Source organism: Oreochromis aureus, linkage group 6, assembly GCF_013358895.1.
Source record: "Oreochromis aureus strain Israel breed Guangdong linkage group 6, ZZ_aureus, whole genome shotgun sequence".
Lineage (NCBI taxonomy): Eukaryota > Metazoa > Chordata > Actinopteri > Cichliformes > Cichlidae > Oreochromis > Oreochromis aureus.
Window position 1 is genome coordinate 32,039,568 of NC_052947.1, and position 16,496 is coordinate 32,056,063.

The 16,496-nt window shown below is 37.6% G+C and overlaps 2 protein-coding genes across 3 annotated transcripts in view; both read left to right on the forward strand.

The window, feature by feature from the left end:
- Positions 1-1,818, forward strand: part of LOC116320866 (polymeric immunoglobulin receptor-like) — an 8,431-nt gene extending 6,613 nt beyond the window's left edge. Inside the window, exon 7 of the mRNA XM_039613284.1 lies at positions 1,096-1,818. Within this exon, the coding sequence (XP_039469218.1) occupies positions 1,096-1,248 (153 nt within the window). The 3' untranslated portion in view covers positions 1,249-1,818. The remainder of the gene's footprint in view (positions 1-1,095) is intronic.
- A 3,293-nt stretch (positions 1,819-5,111) lies between these two features.
- Positions 5,112-12,049, forward strand: LOC116335593 (polymeric immunoglobulin receptor-like). Of its 2 annotated transcripts, none has more exons than XR_005613355.1 (9): positions 5,112-5,167; positions 5,386-5,712; positions 6,121-6,441; positions 6,527-6,847; positions 6,970-7,269; positions 7,667-7,819; positions 8,134-8,236; positions 8,329-8,405; positions 11,382-11,428. XR_005613355.1 is itself a non-coding variant. In XM_039613274.1 (9 exons), exons 1-9 carry the CDS (start codon positions 5,131-5,133, stop codon positions 11,541-11,543), a joined length of 1,746 nt encoding a protein of 581 aa, XP_039469208.1. In that variant the 5' UTR covers positions 5,112-5,130; the 3' UTR covers positions 11,544-12,049. The 2 variants fall into 2 exon arrangements, 1 of the variants encoding a protein (XP_039469208.1); XM_039613274.1 differs by having other exon boundaries at positions 8,189-8,236; positions 11,382-12,049.
- The last annotated feature ends 4,447 nt before the right edge of the window (positions 12,050-16,496 follow it).

The window sequence follows — 16,496 nt, forward strand, 5'->3', positions numbered from 1 at the left end:
GAGACCCTTTCTTGGATATCTGCCACTGTGATGGTTACTGGACCCTGTTCAGGAGGTCGCTATGGGCTGCCCTCAAATCCACTAGCCACTGAGCATTGCCGTTATGGGTTGCGCCCTTCTCCCATATGCTCTTCCAGTATTGCTCCGTCTCCAGCCTTGGTGGTGCTGTTCTCTTATTGTTCCCTTGCCACTGAGAGTACACCTTTGCTGGTTCTGTGGAGAACAGGTGGTTTATTCTCCTGCCTTCTATCTCTCTGGTGTACCTCCTCAAGCGGCTGGCCAAGGCTGTGAGTCTTTGCTTGGCAATATATATATATATATATACATATATATATATATATATATATATATGTATATAATATATATATATATATATATATATATATATATATATATATATATATATATATATGTATTTCACAGAGTGGGGTATTTCACAGAGTGGCACAACTTAGACTTTTTAAATGTATCCTTTTTATATTGTTCTTGTCAGAGAGAACAAAGTAGCAAGCTGATGTTTGAATAGCTAAAACTGGAATTGGAAATTGTGTTAATTTCTATGAAGATATGTATGAAATCTTTAAGCAGTCTGAACTTTAGAGCAAGATTATTGGTAATAAACTGAGACATCGACCAGCTAACTGGTTATCAGTCTAATTTGGTTTGGACTAATAAACTTGTTATCTCAGGGACGCCCGAGGAGAGCTTATACAGAAGTCTTGGAAACTGAAAATGACTTAGTGATCAAAATAAATTTTATAGAGTGGTATCGAACAGAAAAGTGAAAATTTAACAGAAGAGCACACTCAGCCTGTTTTATGCTTCTTTAGCATAATGGGGCATTAACTGCAAATTAATGGACTTTATAGTCATGCTATGATGTGTGGGAGTCATCCAGTTTTAGAATTTGTAGCTTCTGTGGTTCAGTCAGTGTCTATCTTAGGGAAAACTTCTGCATTTAAAACATTTTTATTATAATTCTTGTAATAAAAGTAGTCATTATCATATGAGCCTGTGTATAACCATATACAGCAATCGGATTCTCTGCAGCATGTGTGGTTCTCTAGTCTCTAATTATCTTTGTTGATTCTTTAGATTTATGGAAATCAAGAATTTGTGGTGACCTTCAAACAGCAAAGCGCCTTGAACCACTTGGATGATCCAGGTGGAGATGAACCAGATTACAAAAACTTTACAACTGAAGAATTCTACTGCAATGAAAATTACCATAAAGCTAACAAAAGATAAATATATATTCAAACTGTGGGTCTTAAGTTAATACTGTCATGGTCCTGGGACTTCTGACCCGGTGTTTTGAGTTTTGACGTTCTGTATTTAGTTCGTTTGTATTCCAAAGATCCCTAGGTTGTCTGTTCAGTATAGTTTATTAGATTTCCCCTTGTGTCTTTGCCCTCTGTCTCCCTTTTGTGTGTCTGTGTTTATTTAGTTCTTAGTTCCTGTGCCTTGTTTCCCTTTGTGTTTTATTCCATGTTTTCCCAGCCTGTTAATGTCTGTGCTCTCCCCATGCTCCTGTCTGCGTCTCCATGTTCTTCTTGTGTTACATTTAAGGTCTGCGTCTTGGGTCAGTATTTTCAGTTCTGTGTCCTCCCTGTCTTGTTATGCGTAACTGTCCTCAGCTGTGCTCCCCGTGTGTTCCCACGACCCTCATTACCTTCTGTGTATTTATATCAGAATTTCCCTCTGTTCCGTGTCGCGTTGTCCCTCATGCTGTGTGTTCCCTTGTGTGCCTCTCTGTGAGGTTTAGTTTATATTTTTCCCAGCTCAGTTTAATGTTGTATCTTTTCCTGTATCAGCAAATAAAGCTGCATTTTTTGAGTTCATTCCCATGCGTGATGAGTCCTGCATTTTGCGTCCAATCTCCTGCCTGCACACAGCACTCCCTGACAAATACAGATTATCCTGTTTGTTTCATCTTTAAAACGAAATTCACAGCAATGTACCGCTGTTGTTCAACATTTTCATGTCTTGTGATCCAGACTTGTTTATTATTATCAGGAAAAATACTCTGTGCATATTTATATATTGAAATATAATATTATATGAATGGGGTTTTTTTGTTATTTTATATATTTTTTCATTTGTGTTTAGTATTGAAACACACGCCTAGGCAAACCCCTTTAAAAATATTAAAATGCTTCATTCAGTCAGTCATGTTTTGACATATTCAGCTCTTCATCAGGCACTTAAAGAGAAACAATGATTCTTTTCTACATTTATCTGACACATACTGGATGCTTTTCTGAATATGAATCTACAAATTAGGGCAAACAGGCTAGGTCCAGTTGGAGCTCACTTCCATGTGTTAAATGTTCAATCTTTAAAAGCCATAAGCAATATAATACATTACATATCAGTTGCATGGAACACTTTTTGCAGAAGAAATCATTTTATGCTTATACTGGAAGTGTATTGTACTGATAAAAATTCAGTGATTTTACTTAAGGAGTACATCAAATTCAAAGCTTTACGGTTCAGTGTTTTTTTTTATATATATATAAGCAAGTAAGAATAATGTTGTTCTTTTTTCCCCACTGGTGGACATAAACTCCTTTGCCTGATGAAACAAGAGTGTAACAATAAAATAGAGTCTGTGAACATATTGCAACATGACATGCAGTGAGAATGTGACAGCCCTCGGTCTTGGTCCCTGGCTTTTGAGTTTTTGTTATAACTTCATGTTTACTTTTGGTTGCTAATGGGTTTATCTTCATGCTTTTTAATACTGGTTGTACTTCTTATTCTTTGTTACCTCCCTTGTAGCCTTGTATATATTTAGTGATTCTGGTCAGTTTTGGTCTTCCTTTGCATTGGATTCACTATTTTTCTTAGTTTTAGTTGCTACAGACTTTCAGGTGTGCTTTTAGTTAGTCCCATTTTTGTGTTCCATTCAGTGCCAGGCTGATAAGCTAATAATAAATCTGCTACATTAAGGTGATCGGTATCTTTGATACTATTTTCATGACAGACTGATTAAACATGAGAAACCACGAGTTAACCCTCATCTCTGGCTTAAAAACTCAGAATGTGCACTAATTTTTAGTTCTAAAACAGCTCTCTGGTCGGCTATTCAAACCAGAATACCAATTTCTACTTTCCAGTAAACTGAAAGTTAGTTTACTGAAAGTAAGAGAAAAAAGGAAAAACACACCTTTCAGTCTCACTCATTATCTCACACCGAGCCCTCTGCTGTTTCAGTGTAACACTGAATTATGCTGGAGTTTTTCAAATTAGTATGTTGGACAAACTATCAGAATCCAATACTAATGGGTGTTGGTGAGTCTGTAAAAGACTATACTCTATAAAAGCTGTGTTACATATCTTTAGTTCGAATGTCACTTGATTTTGATATTAAATGTTGAATGTCAATAAATGTTTGACTTTATCACACTTTTCTTAATAACTAATAACTAATGATTTGACAGGATTTTTTACACAACCCCTCTGTGTGTGTGTGTGTGTGTGTGTGTGTGTGTGTGTGTGTGTGTGTGTGTGTGTTTTCCTGTGGTCTTTGTTAGTTTTTTTTTACTTGTTTGTTTTTTCCATTCTGTTCCGCTCTTCCCAGGTTTTTATTTTCCTTGCACTTCAGTTTCTTCTGTTTAGACTTTCTGCCAATCTTGTGGACTGTGTCATGATCTCATGTTTCATCAGCAGATAAAGTTCCTTAGAGCCCAGTGTCTAAATATATTTGGGTGTATGGCAGGATAAGGTAATCTGATAGTTGGAGTCTTCTCTTTACTATCGTATTTATTGACAATTTGACTGTAATTAAGGAACCACCGGACAAAAGAGGATCTCAGGTTTCTGTACTATATGTCAAAACAAGATCCAAAGTGTAATTAAAGGATTAAAGTGATAGTTGTGTGGTATAATAGTAGTAATAAATTAAAAGCAAAGTTGAGTCCGTTTTTTTTTTCAGCATCTAAATGAATGTTAAAATCATCCACTATACTAATTTTATTTCTAATTTTATGCTGCACTGCTTTTTGTAAAGCTTCTGAATACTTCTTTTACCACTAGATGGCATATGTCAGCAATTTCATAAATAACTAACTAAAATGCTGTAATTGTAAGGGCCATCTAAGAATGTGCCATCCCCTCTGTGCTGATAGTTTGGCTATAACTTGGCTTTCACATAGTTATGACATGAAATAGCCTGTAATTCTTGCCTAATTTTTTCAATACTGAAAATATTTTCCACTCTGATCCCCACATCCACATTCTATGCATGCTGGAAATTACTGGTTTGGGGCAGGAAAAATATCTACACTAAAGTCAATCACAAGGTTTTTTTTTTCTTCAGTTTAAATAAATTGTTAAGGTTCAATTGTACATAGAAAGTGAGCAATTCATAAAAAAACTAAACTAGAAGTTAAGGAATTCACTTTAACAAAAAATAAAAATAAATTCCCCTTTCGCCCCTGTGGGTGGTGTATCCTTCAAGCTTCGGTCCTCTACTAGAGGCCTGGGCGCTTGAGGAGGGTCCTGTGCAGCATCTTTGCTACACAAAGCAAAGATGAAACCCTCAGGCCACCTCTGTGAGTCGCCACCTTATCACATCAGAGGGGATTGTGTTTTCCAGTGATTACAAGAGATGTGTTGTCTGGAGCAATTTGGCCAAGGTAGGCCCTCCCAAGGCAAACAGACATAGGGGTTGTCACATAACAAAAATAAAAAAATAAAAATCAAAGGTCCAGTTCATCCGGCCTGGGATAGGGTCACCAGGATCCCACCCTGCCAGGCTAGGGCCACAGGGTCAAGGACAAGTGTCTGGTGGCTGGGCCAGATTCAGCCACTCTAAGAACATGTTTTTCTCTGATTAGTTATTCACCCTTTCCCTAGGTTTCTAATCAGAGGTTCCTTGTAAGGACCAGCTGGGTGTTTTTCTCTCAGTTGTTACAGGTCTACCCTGCTGCTGTCTTGTTACTTGGATTGCTTGGTTATTCTTTGTGGTTTCCGGTGTCTTGTGCCGCCTTGTGTGTGTGTGTGTGTTTATCTAAATGCAGAAGTAAAAAGCTTAATAATTGCCAAGATGAGGATATTTCAAACTGTGGGCGTCACATTTTGACTTTATTTCCTGTCAGGTTTCTTCTTCTAAGAAGCAAAGCAAAGATGTGGAGCCTTCAGAATCTCCTGTTTACCATCTGCAGTAAGTTATTTAAATAAGTACATTAGTAAAAAGATGACAATTAAAGGTAAATCTAGATTAAATGTGTAAATATTTTTTGCAGTGCAGAGCAGAATGCCACGCCTTCTGTTGATTTTGATATTTTAATTATATAGCAATAGCATTGCTAATATGAATGCTGAGATGGCAAAATAAATAAATATTAAATAAATATTTGTTATCCTGTCTTTTCTTTACAGTTGCTCTGATATGTGTGACCAGTGCAGTAGGGGTGATCCATGTGACTGGATATCTGGGGAGTGAGGTTAAAATTTCCTGCTCTTACGGTCCAGGTTATCAATCTTATCAAAAGTATCTGTGTAGGAACGACTGTGGTAGTGGCGATGTTCTTATTACAACCTCAAACCCAGTGAAAAACAAATACAGGACCCATGATGACAAAACGGCACGAATCTTCACAACAACTATCTTTGATCTTCATTCCACGGATGCTGGGAAATACTGGTGTGGAGTGACCAGAACTGGGAAAGATATCTACACTGAAGTTAAGCTGAAATTGGTACCAGGTAAATAAGCACATGGACAAACTGAATTTAAAAAAGAAAGTTAAATCTACTGCTTTTACCTGCTATTTCTGCTATAGAATCAACATACTATTAAAGGAAAATGAAGACGTACCAAAAATTAATTATATGTTGAATTCAAGTGAAATTTGTGTATATAAATCATTTGTTACTGTAGAGGTTACAAGGTAACAACAGATAAAAACATGACTGATAAAACATTACTTGCGTTTACTGCTAAAAATATGACCTACTGATGCACCTCAGTTTTAGTCATTATAAATGTTTCACTTTGGTTCAGATTTTCTTAAGATCATTACAATCTTGTTGCAGCAAGCTAAATAAATAAAACATCATATCTCTATTCTATTGCTGTAGTGTGTCTTGTGATGCTATTTATCTTTTTGACAGACAGCTGCTGTAACAGTGTGAAAGAAGTTGAAAGTTATGCAGGATATTCAGTGTCCTTCAGTTGTCTGTATGAGTCTCAATACCAGAACAACCTGAAGTACATCTGCAAAGGAACACGGCCCTCCATATGTCTGCAACAGGCACTAATCACCTCTGACAACAAACAAAATGGGCGATTCAGACTTAATGATGAAAACATGTCAACAAAATTCACAACAAAGATTAGCAGTTTGACCCAAAGTGATTCAGGGCGTTACCTTTGTGGCATCCAAAGAAACTCTGACCTGCATCTTTTCTGTGCTTTTGAGCTGAAAGTTAAAGGTGAGCGTTCATAGTAACATCTCATTATATCAGCTGACAGAAAACACTGTGTTCTGTAAAACTAATAAAATTATCTTTTTGACAGACCACTGCTGTGATACTGTGACCAATATTGAAAGTTATGAGGGATACTCTGAGTCCATCAATTGCCCTTATGAGAATCAGTACCAGAACAACCTGAAGTACATCTGCAGAGGAAACCGGCCCTCCACATGTCTGCAGCGGGCACTAATCACCTCTAACAACAGAGAAAATGGACGATTCAGTCTTGATGATGAAAAGATGTCAAGAATATTCACAGTGACAATTAGCAGTTTGACCCAAAGTGATTCAGGGCATTACCTTTGTGGTGTTCAAACAAACTCTGACCATGATGTTTTCTCTGCTGTTGAGCTAAGAGTCAAAGGTGAGAGGTCATAGTAATATCTCATTATACCAATCAAAAGAAAACAGTTTCTTCTAAAAGACTCTTTAAAAAAGTTGAATATTTTATGAGTCTTTAATAGTTTTTCTCTTTCCATCTGACAGAGTGGTGCTGTGTCAGGTCAACTGAAATAACAGGTACTGTGGGACATCCACTAACTTTGCAGTGCCCTTATCCTCAACAACATCGGGATAACAAGAAGTTCCTCTGTAAGGGAGACCACCGCAACAGCTGCAGAGACATGGTGATGAGTGAAAGCAGATTCGCACTACGAGATGATATTTATTCCAGCTCTTTCTCAGTGATGATCACAAAGCTAGAAGAAGCAGATGCTGGGACATACTGGTGTGGGTCAGACTCACGGTGGAGAGTTGGAAACTATGTTAAGATTCAGCTGTCAGTCGGTGAGATGAACACATTTAAATGAAGGAAAAATGGACAGAGCTATGAGTTACATCTTTTTTTTAAACTGCTTTTAAAGCATACACTGCGGCTGGTGATTCAATTGTTTGTAGTGTGATAGAATTATGACAACTCCATAATGTTTCGCACAAAGCACAGAATACATGCCAAACAGAACTAGAGGCCAATTTTTTAGTCTTCTTTACTGGCTGGTTTGCTACATAAATGAATAAATAAATAAAATAATTAATTAATAATCTAATTTCAGTTGTGTGAATAGTTTAAGATTCTTGGGGTATCAGTCAGGACCCTCTGCATAGTCATTCTACTAAAATGTGATTCTTGTGTTAAAGTAACATTTCTAAGAGAACTAAGAGGTTTTTTTTTTTTCTCCAACAGTCTTTCTGCAGCATACCAGCACTGTAGCTTCTACAGTAAAAACTCCTGGAAAAACTGTACCTCCTACAGTAGAAAATCTTGGACAAACTATAACTTCTACAATGAAAACTCTTGGAAAAACTCAAACACAAACTCCTAATCAACCTATTAAAGGTACAGTATATACAATACTGGTTTTTCAGTACCCCTGGGATTTAATGTTGTGAGATCAAGTATGTTGTCACTCCATAAGCTTTGGTTACTTTTACTTTTTCATGGCTACAGTTTCAGTAAGTCCCCTGGGGAATGTACATCACACCAAAATGATCCTAAGTGCAAAAACAACTATGGGTGTGTGCACCAGTAGTCAACAGCTGTAACTATTAATACAAATGTAATCGAAACCCACAGTTCTGCTATGTGTCCTTAAATGCATAAAAAGGAAGTTTTTATTTTTAGTGCATTCTGTTTTGGTTTCTCTTTTTCAGATTCAGCACTTTATGTTCTTTTTCGCCGTTCCCCCTATTCTGCTGTTATTGATAGGCATCCTTGTGGTTGTAGTTTACAAGTGGAAACATCACAAAGTAAAAGGTATATTTTACATTCATACACATGCACAAAGTCATCCACTCAAATGTGCATGCAAAAAGAGCATAACCATGTTTTATGCTGTGTGTTTTCAGAAGATGAAGCCATCGTGGACAGAAATGCACTCAAGGCAGAAGGTTCAGAGGAAGTGATGGCTGCAATGGAAAATAATGTAAGAAAACTAAAATACAAAGTGTGTCATATCTATAACATGTCTCACCATAAACATATGGGATTATGCAAAAAACAAACTGATTCTTGCGTTTCATACAATACAGTGCAAAAGTCTCGAGTCATTTATAATTTATGTTTTGTTTAAAAAGGCCCAGACTTGTAAATTTTCTAAATTGATATGTTGCTTCAACCACGATAGAATCGCACTTGCTGCAAAGCTCTCTGTGTACTTTGAGAACAGTTTCCCATCAAAAGTCTGTATTTTCTGCCTTTTCGCTTGCTTATTACACACCAATCTACTGTTGTGTACACTACTGTCGGTTGCAGATTTTTAATTATTTTTCTCCAAAAATGACCTCTGACAAAGCCTTATTTCTGCTATTCAATACTGAAGAAATTTCAACTTTCACAGATTAGGCCAAATTCTGCCAACCAACAAAATCTAGCTATGTCCCTAATAAAACCTCTGTAACTCTGATATTGCTGAGGTGAAGTAGAGCAATCTTTGCCCAGGTAATGTCCATATATTGATTCGTGGGTTCCTTCAGTTTTTAATCTACTGCAGCATATTTTTAGGGGTTATATGCTATAAAAGACCAGGCCTGGAAAAACTTCTGCATATTTTTTGCTTTCTTTTGATACCAAGATTGTTTACAGAGTTTGTATTTGCAGAGAAATGGTCAATTCATTTTGTGATTGTGATTTTTAAACAGGAACCTCAGAAACATTCCTGGGGCTTAACAGACTAACTCAACAATAAAAACTCTAATTATGTGAATAGTCAACCAATATAATTGAAAAACTGTTAAAGTAAAAGACAGTTAAAATCAGTGAGCACTGACATATCATATGCCATAAAACTTTTCTAACCATTTCTCAATACTGTACATCAAGAACAAGAGAAACCACTTTTAGTTAGTCATTTACAGTGGCTTGCAAAAGTATTCGGCCCCCTTGAACTTTTCCACATTTTGTCACATTACAGCCACAAACATGAATCAATTTTAATGGAATTCCACGTGAAAGACCAATACAAAGTGGTGTACACGTGAGAAGTGGAACGAAAATCATACATGATTCCAAACATTTTTACAAATAAATAACTGAAAAGTGGGGTGTGCGTAATTATTCAGCCCCTGAGTCAATACTTTGTAGAACCACCTTTTGGTGCAATTACAGCTGCCAGTCTTTTAGGGTATGTCTCTACCAGCTGTGCACATCTAGAGACTGAAATCCTTGCCCATTCTTCTTTGCAAAACAGCTCCAGCTCAGTCAGATTAGATGGACAGCGTTTGTGAACAGCAGTTTTCAGATCTTGCCACAGATTCTCGATTGGATTTAGATCTGGACTTTGACTGGGCCATTCTAACACATGGATATGTTTTGTTTTAAACCATTCCATTGTTGCCCTGGCTTTATGTTTAGGGTCGCTGTCCTGCTGGAAGGTGAACCTCCGCCCCAGTCTCAAGTCTTTTGCAGACTCCAAGAGGTTTTCTTCCAAGATCGCCCTGTATTTGGCTCCATCCATTTTCCCATCAACTCTGACCAGCTTCCCTGTCCCTGCTGAAGAGAAGCACCCCAGAGCATGATGCTGCCACCACCATATTTGACAGTGGGGATGGTGTGTTCAGAATGATGTGCAGTGTTAGTTTTCTGCCACACATAGCATTTTGCATTTTGGCCAAAAGTTCCATTTTGGTCTCATCTGACCAGAGCACCTTCTTCCACATGTTTGCTGTGTCCCCACATGGCTTGTGGCAAACTGCAAACGGGACTTCTTATGGTTTTCTGTTAACAATGGCTTTCTTCTTGCACTCTTCCATAAAGGCCAACTTTGTGCAGTGCACGACTAATAGTTGTCCTATGGACAGATTCCCCACCTGAGCTGTAGATCTCTGCAGCTCGTCCAGAGTCACCATGGGCCTCTTGGCTGCATTTCTGATCAGCGCTCTCCTTGTTCGGCCTGTGAGTTTAGGTGGACGGCCTTGTCTTGGTAGGTTTACAGTTGTGCCATACTCCTTCCATTTCTGAATGATCGCTTGAACAGTGCTCCGTGGGATGTTCAAGGCTTGGGAAATCTTTTGTAGCCTAAGCCTGCTTTTAAATTTCTCAATAACTTTATCCCTGACCTGTCTGGTGTCTAAATCCAATCGAGAATCTGTGGCAAGATCTGACAACTGCTGTTCACAAACGCTGTCCATCTAATCTGACTGAGCTGGAGCTGTTTTGCAAAGAAGAATGGGCAAGAATTTCAGTCTCTAGATGTGCAAAGCTGGTAGAGACTCACCCTAAAAGACTGGCAGCTGTAATTGCACCAAAAGGTGGTTCTACAAAGTATTGACTCAGGGGGCTGAATAATTACGCACACCCCACTCTGCAGTTATTTATTTGTAAAAAATGTTTGGAATCATGTATGATTTTCGTTCCACTTCTCACGTGTACACCACTTTGTGTTGGTCTTTCACGTGGAATTCCAATAAAATTGATTCATGTTTGTGGCTGTAATGTGACAAAATATGGAAAAGTTCAAGGGGGCCGAATACTTTTGCAAGCCACTGTAAATTGATTTAAATGAGTGACTGCAACAGTGGGTAGTGACTGAAAGAATGAGATCACAAGTACATGTGGTGGAAATGAAGTGCTGCTCGGAGCATTCCTGCTACTCCTCAACAATGGAAAATGTCTGGGACCATGCAACTTATTTGCACTAATTTCAATTCAGTTTATTATAAAAAAAAATCACAAAAGTATTCACAGCTCAAGGCACTTGAGTAAATGTAAGTTGAGATTTATAAGCGTGCCTGTGTGTGTGTAATCATGAGCAAATAGCCATTGTTATACTCATTGGTGGAAACTTGCATTAAAAAGGCAACTTTAGTTTGAATGCAGGAAAAATACTTTTTAAAATCTTTGCTTCATAATAGATTCCAAAATACATAAATAACATTGTGTGTGTTAATTGGTGTCTGAATAGATTTATGGAAACCGAGAAGTTGTGATGTACTCGAAGAAGCAGACCTCCAAACAACAGAGTGCCTGTGCCCAATATGAAGATGAAGAACAAGTCTATGAAAACTTCACAACATCTGAAGACATCTACTGTAATGAAAATTTCCATCTAGCCAATAGAAAATAATCAGTCTAAGGAGCTTGGAAAGAAACACGTCTGGACTTTAGAGAATTCCACCAATTGCTCTAAGAACTAAAGAAGCTTCTCGGATGAGAGATAAAACGTGTTCAAGAAACTTCCAGATGCTTTTCTTTCCAGCTTCATAGACTGCGATGACCTGGATGAACCTTCACATAAAATAAACAGTTTTAATTTGAGGTCAAACTGTGGGTCTTACCTGTATAGAGATTAATCTACTTGATTGACCATTAACAGTTACACAACAAATCTTAATATACAGTGATCCAGCCGTCTTATTTTCTCAGTGAAACTTTGTTGTGTTTTCTGTTTTATCATCACTTCTTACTCTTTTGCTATTAACTTTACTTTAACTTTTATTGCTTAGTTGTAACAGAAATCTGCACTCTTTTTCTGAACTTGAACTCAAATGCAAATGACTAACACTAGTGCAAAGTAAATAAATAAGCAAAGCAAAATGAATTCCAATGTTGGACCATTTAATTCAATTCAGTTCAATTCAATTTTATTTATATAGCACCAAATCACAACAAAAGTCGCCTTAAGGCACTTTATATTGTACAGTATACCCTATAATAATAGATACAGAGAAAAACCCAACAATCATATGACCCCCTATGAGCAAGCACTTTGGCAACAGTGTGAAGGAAAAACTCCCTTTTAACAGGACGAAACCTCCGGCAGAACCAGGCTCAGGGAGGGGCGGGGCCATCTGCTGCGACTGGTTGGGGTGAGAGAAGGAAGACAGGATGAAAGACATGCTGTGGAAGAAAGACCGAGATTAATAACAGATATGATTCGATGCAGAGAGGTCTATTAACACATAGTGAGTGAGAAAGGTGACTGGAAAGGAAAAACTCAATGCATCATGGGAATCCCCCGGCAGCCTACACGTCTATTGCAGCATAACTAAGGGAGGATTCAGGGTCACCTGGTCCAGCCCTAACTATATGCTTTAGCAAAAAGGAAAGTTTTAAGCCTAATCCTAAAAGTAGAGATAGCGTCTGTCTCCCGAATCCACAATGGAAGCTGGTTCCATAGAAGAGGGGCCTGAAAACTGAAGGCTCTCCCTCCCATTCTACTTTTAAATACTCTAGGAACAACAAGTAAGCCTGCAGTGCGAGAGCGAAGTGCTCTAATAGGGTGATATGGTACTACAAGGTCATTAAGATAAGATGGGGCGTGATTATTTAAGACCTTGTATGTGAGGAGCAAGATTTTGAATTCATTCTGGATTTAACAGGAAGCCAATGAAGGGAAGCCAAAACAGGAGAAATATGCTCTCACTTTCTAGTCCCTGTCAGTACTCTTGCTGCAGCATTTTGGATTAACTGAAGACTTTTCAGTGAGTTTTTATTACATCCTGATAATAATGAATTACAGTAGTACAGCCTAGAAGTAATAAATGCATGCAAGATGCTAGCAGGCAAGGCATACATGGAACGCCATAACCAAGTGGCCGGCATAGTGTACAGGAACATCTGTGCCGAGTATAACCTGGAAGTCCCGAGGTCAAAATGGGAGATGCCCCCAAGGGTGATGGAGAATGACCGAGCTAAGATCCTGTGGGACTTCCAGATACAGATGGACAAAATGGTGGTGGCTAACCAACCGCACATAGTGGTGGTAGACAAACAGAAGAAGGCGGCCGTAGTGATCGATGTAGCGGTTCCGAATGACAGCAATATCAGGAAGAAGGAACATGAGAAGCTAGAGAAATACCAAGGGCTCAGAGAAGAGCTCGAGAGGATGTGGAGGGTGAAGGTAACGGTGGTCCCCGTGGTAATCGGAGCACTAGGTGCGGTGACTCCCAAGATAGGCGAGTGTCTCCAGCAGATCCCGGGAACAACATCGGAGATCTCTGTCCAGAAGAGCGCAGTCCTGGGAACAGCTAAGATACTGCGCAGGACCCTCAAGCTCCCAGGCCTCTGGTAGAGGACCCGAGCTTGAAGGATAAACCGCCCGCAGGGGCGAGATGGGTGTTTTTTATAAAAGTAGGAATAGAGGATTATCCACAGTGTGCTTATTTCCTAACAAACTGTCAGTCACAGGTTGTTAATAAATGAGTGCTCAGAGTCCTTGTTTGCATAATTAGTTCCTTTGTGTATCTGGTTTCAAAACACCTATATGGCAAAAAACCCTGTGTGATCGGACTTTTTATAATTTTGCACTACTGGCTTTAAGAAAATCATGGTAATGACACCATTCACCTGTGTGCAGCTGTGTTTTTAAGCAGTTATGCTGAATTGTTAATCAATTAATTAATGCAGAGGTCTCCAGGCTTTTAACTGTCTAATTTTGTTGTTCTGTACAATAAGTTTCTTTGACAAATTGTTTTCATTGTAGCATTAAAAGGTAGCAATACAAATTGTTAGTTTATCATCTCCTGCCATTGTATTAAAGTCTGTGTTAAAATAACGTTGCTAAGAGCACTTATAGTTAGTTTCTCTTGCAGTCTTTCCACAGAGCACTCTGGGAAAAAAGAACCCAGGTAAAACGATTAAAGATATATTATAGATGTATGATTGTTAACCTGTACTTCTGCTGTTAAGTGTTATGAGAACAATAGTTTTTTGTTGTCTTTTACTTTTTCAGCACTCTATGTGATACCCCCTGTACTGCTTTTGATATGTATCCTAGTTCGTTTAAGTACAAACATTCCAGAATTGAAGGTATCTTTTACATTCATGTGCACGGAGAGACTCTTACACTCAAATGTGCATGTAAATACAGCATAACCATATCTAATGCTGTGTGTTTTCAGAAGCTGTTCTCTCCCTGAGGAGAAATGCATCTAGGAAAAAGAGTTCAAAGGAGGTGGTTGGTGCAGCACAAAGTGAAGTAAGAAAACTAAAGTGTAAAGTCTTAATAGAGAAGTATGTTTGTCACACACTCCATTATGAATATTTAGGATTTAAAAAATAATGGATTTTTACTCTTTGTTGGGTTTAATATGCAAGATTAGTTTGGAATGTGGGACAACTGGAGTTTAAATGGATCTCCCATTTGGATTTGTTATGTGTACATTTTATTTTTCATGCTCAGAAAATTATAATAAACTGATGTTTACTATAATTACTACAGTTACAAACAGGCTAACATCCATACAGATGAGGACACAATTATTAGCCCCACCCTATGAAAATGAATGTTTTTGTAAAATATTTTCACAGGTGTTTTTTAGTTTTTTTAACAGAACAAGTGCTTTTCATCACAGCATTTCTAAACAAACTAGTTTGTACACATTCACAGAAACATTTGGGGGAAAAAATAGCAGGATCAATGTAGTGTTTCTGGTGTTTATAAGATGACCGTAGTGGCCAGCAGTGTTGGGCAAGTTACTTGAAAAAAGTAATCAGTAACTAATTACTGATTACTTTCCCAAAAAAGTAATCCCGTTACTTTACTGATTACTTATTTTCAAAAGTAATTAATTACTTAGTTACTTAGTTACTTTTTAAAAACACGATTTACAACCTGAATAGGTGATAAAGCAATAGATCTTTCAGCCCAGTTCTACTTTTTCTGCATAATCCATTATACAAAATGTAATCAAATGGAAAAGTCTCTTTTTAAAACTTGTTTTATTACTTTTAATCTTTTAACTTTATGCATCAAGCAAAAATTAAATTATATGCAACATTCTCTGACTGGAAGAAATTTGTTTAACATTTAAACCTATTTTCTGCACATTCCAGCACATAAAATAAAATATTTTTTTGTGTTTACACTCAGTCTTTCAAATAAATGCAAGTGAAACACAGCAGAAAATAAATAAAATCAAAGACTCAGCGGTCCTGTTGCTCTATTTTCACCTGTATAGCAGGCGGATGTTTGCCCTGGTGCAGGTGTGCTGCAGCGGTCAGTGGAAGAATCCACGAGTTTGTCTGTGAATTTCCCATTCCGTGGTAGCATAGTCGGTGCTTGCTCGGAAGTTTAGGGGTTTCTTTGCTGTAAAAAGAAGTTTTCTTCCCACGCAGTGAACAGCGGACGCTAATGTTTTTGTCACTTTTTACGGAATCAAACTCAAAGTAAGGTCAGTACTTCCACCCTTAAACGCTGCATGCTCATACTCTCTCCCACACTTGATATATTATCCATTGTTGATCTGCACACAGCTGTTGCCACGAACGTCGCACTCGCTTACGTCATTGTCATGAGACACTCTCACAAAAAAATCACGGTTTCAGTAAAGCTGTAACGCAGCGTGCTTACGGGAAAGTAACAGTAATCTAATTACCTTTTTTGCAATAGTAATCTCTTACTTTACTCGTTACTTGAAAAAAGTAATCGGATTACAGTAACGCGTTACAAGTAACTGCTTCTCTGCTGATTATTTTCTGTCCCTCTAGTGCCCACTGGGTGGCGTACTTTTTCCACACAATACAGCACTTGTGACTATCACAGTCAGTATAATAAGCCCTATTAAAAACTGACCTTTTTTTTATTAAGCCATAGAACTGCTGCTATGCAAGGATGTGGTTAAAACTTTGGGTTTTCTTCCAATTTTTAGAATCTGTACCTAGAATCAGTATTTTAAGTATTATCTACAGTTTGTGTCCTGTCAGAGTCTTGCTTAGTTGCTAAACACATTACAATTGTCGCCCTGTTAATCGTGCTTTCATAGGTTTCTTCAGTTTTCTTTATAAATATTACAAATCTGGACAGACATAGGTGTACACTACAACTTGACTCACTGTTTATGGAACACCAGGACTGCCATAATGAATTAATTAAATACACCATTAAATAATTAATTAAATGTGTCAATAATTAATTAAAATCGGAAATAATTAATTACATAAATATTTACGACACATGTAATTAATTAATTATTGACACATTTAATTAATTAATGACAAATTTAATTAATTATTGACACATTTAAATAATTATTTAATGGTGTATTTAATTAATTCATTTTGGCACAGTTGACTCCTT

Bases quoted from the DNA above. Each gene is read 5' to 3' on its own strand.
- LOC116335593 (XM_039613274.1), top strand. From the start codon at position 5,131: ATGTGGAGCCTTCAGAATCTCCTGTTTACCATCTGCA. The intron at 6,848-6,969 runs GTGAGAGGTCAT...TCCATCTGACAG, and splicing joins TGTTGAGCTAAGAGTCAAAG to AGTGGTGCTGTGTCAGGTCA. The intron at 7,820-8,188 runs GTACAGTATATA...TGTTATTGATAG, and splicing joins TCCTAATCAACCTATTAAAG to GCATCCTTGTGGTTGTAGTT.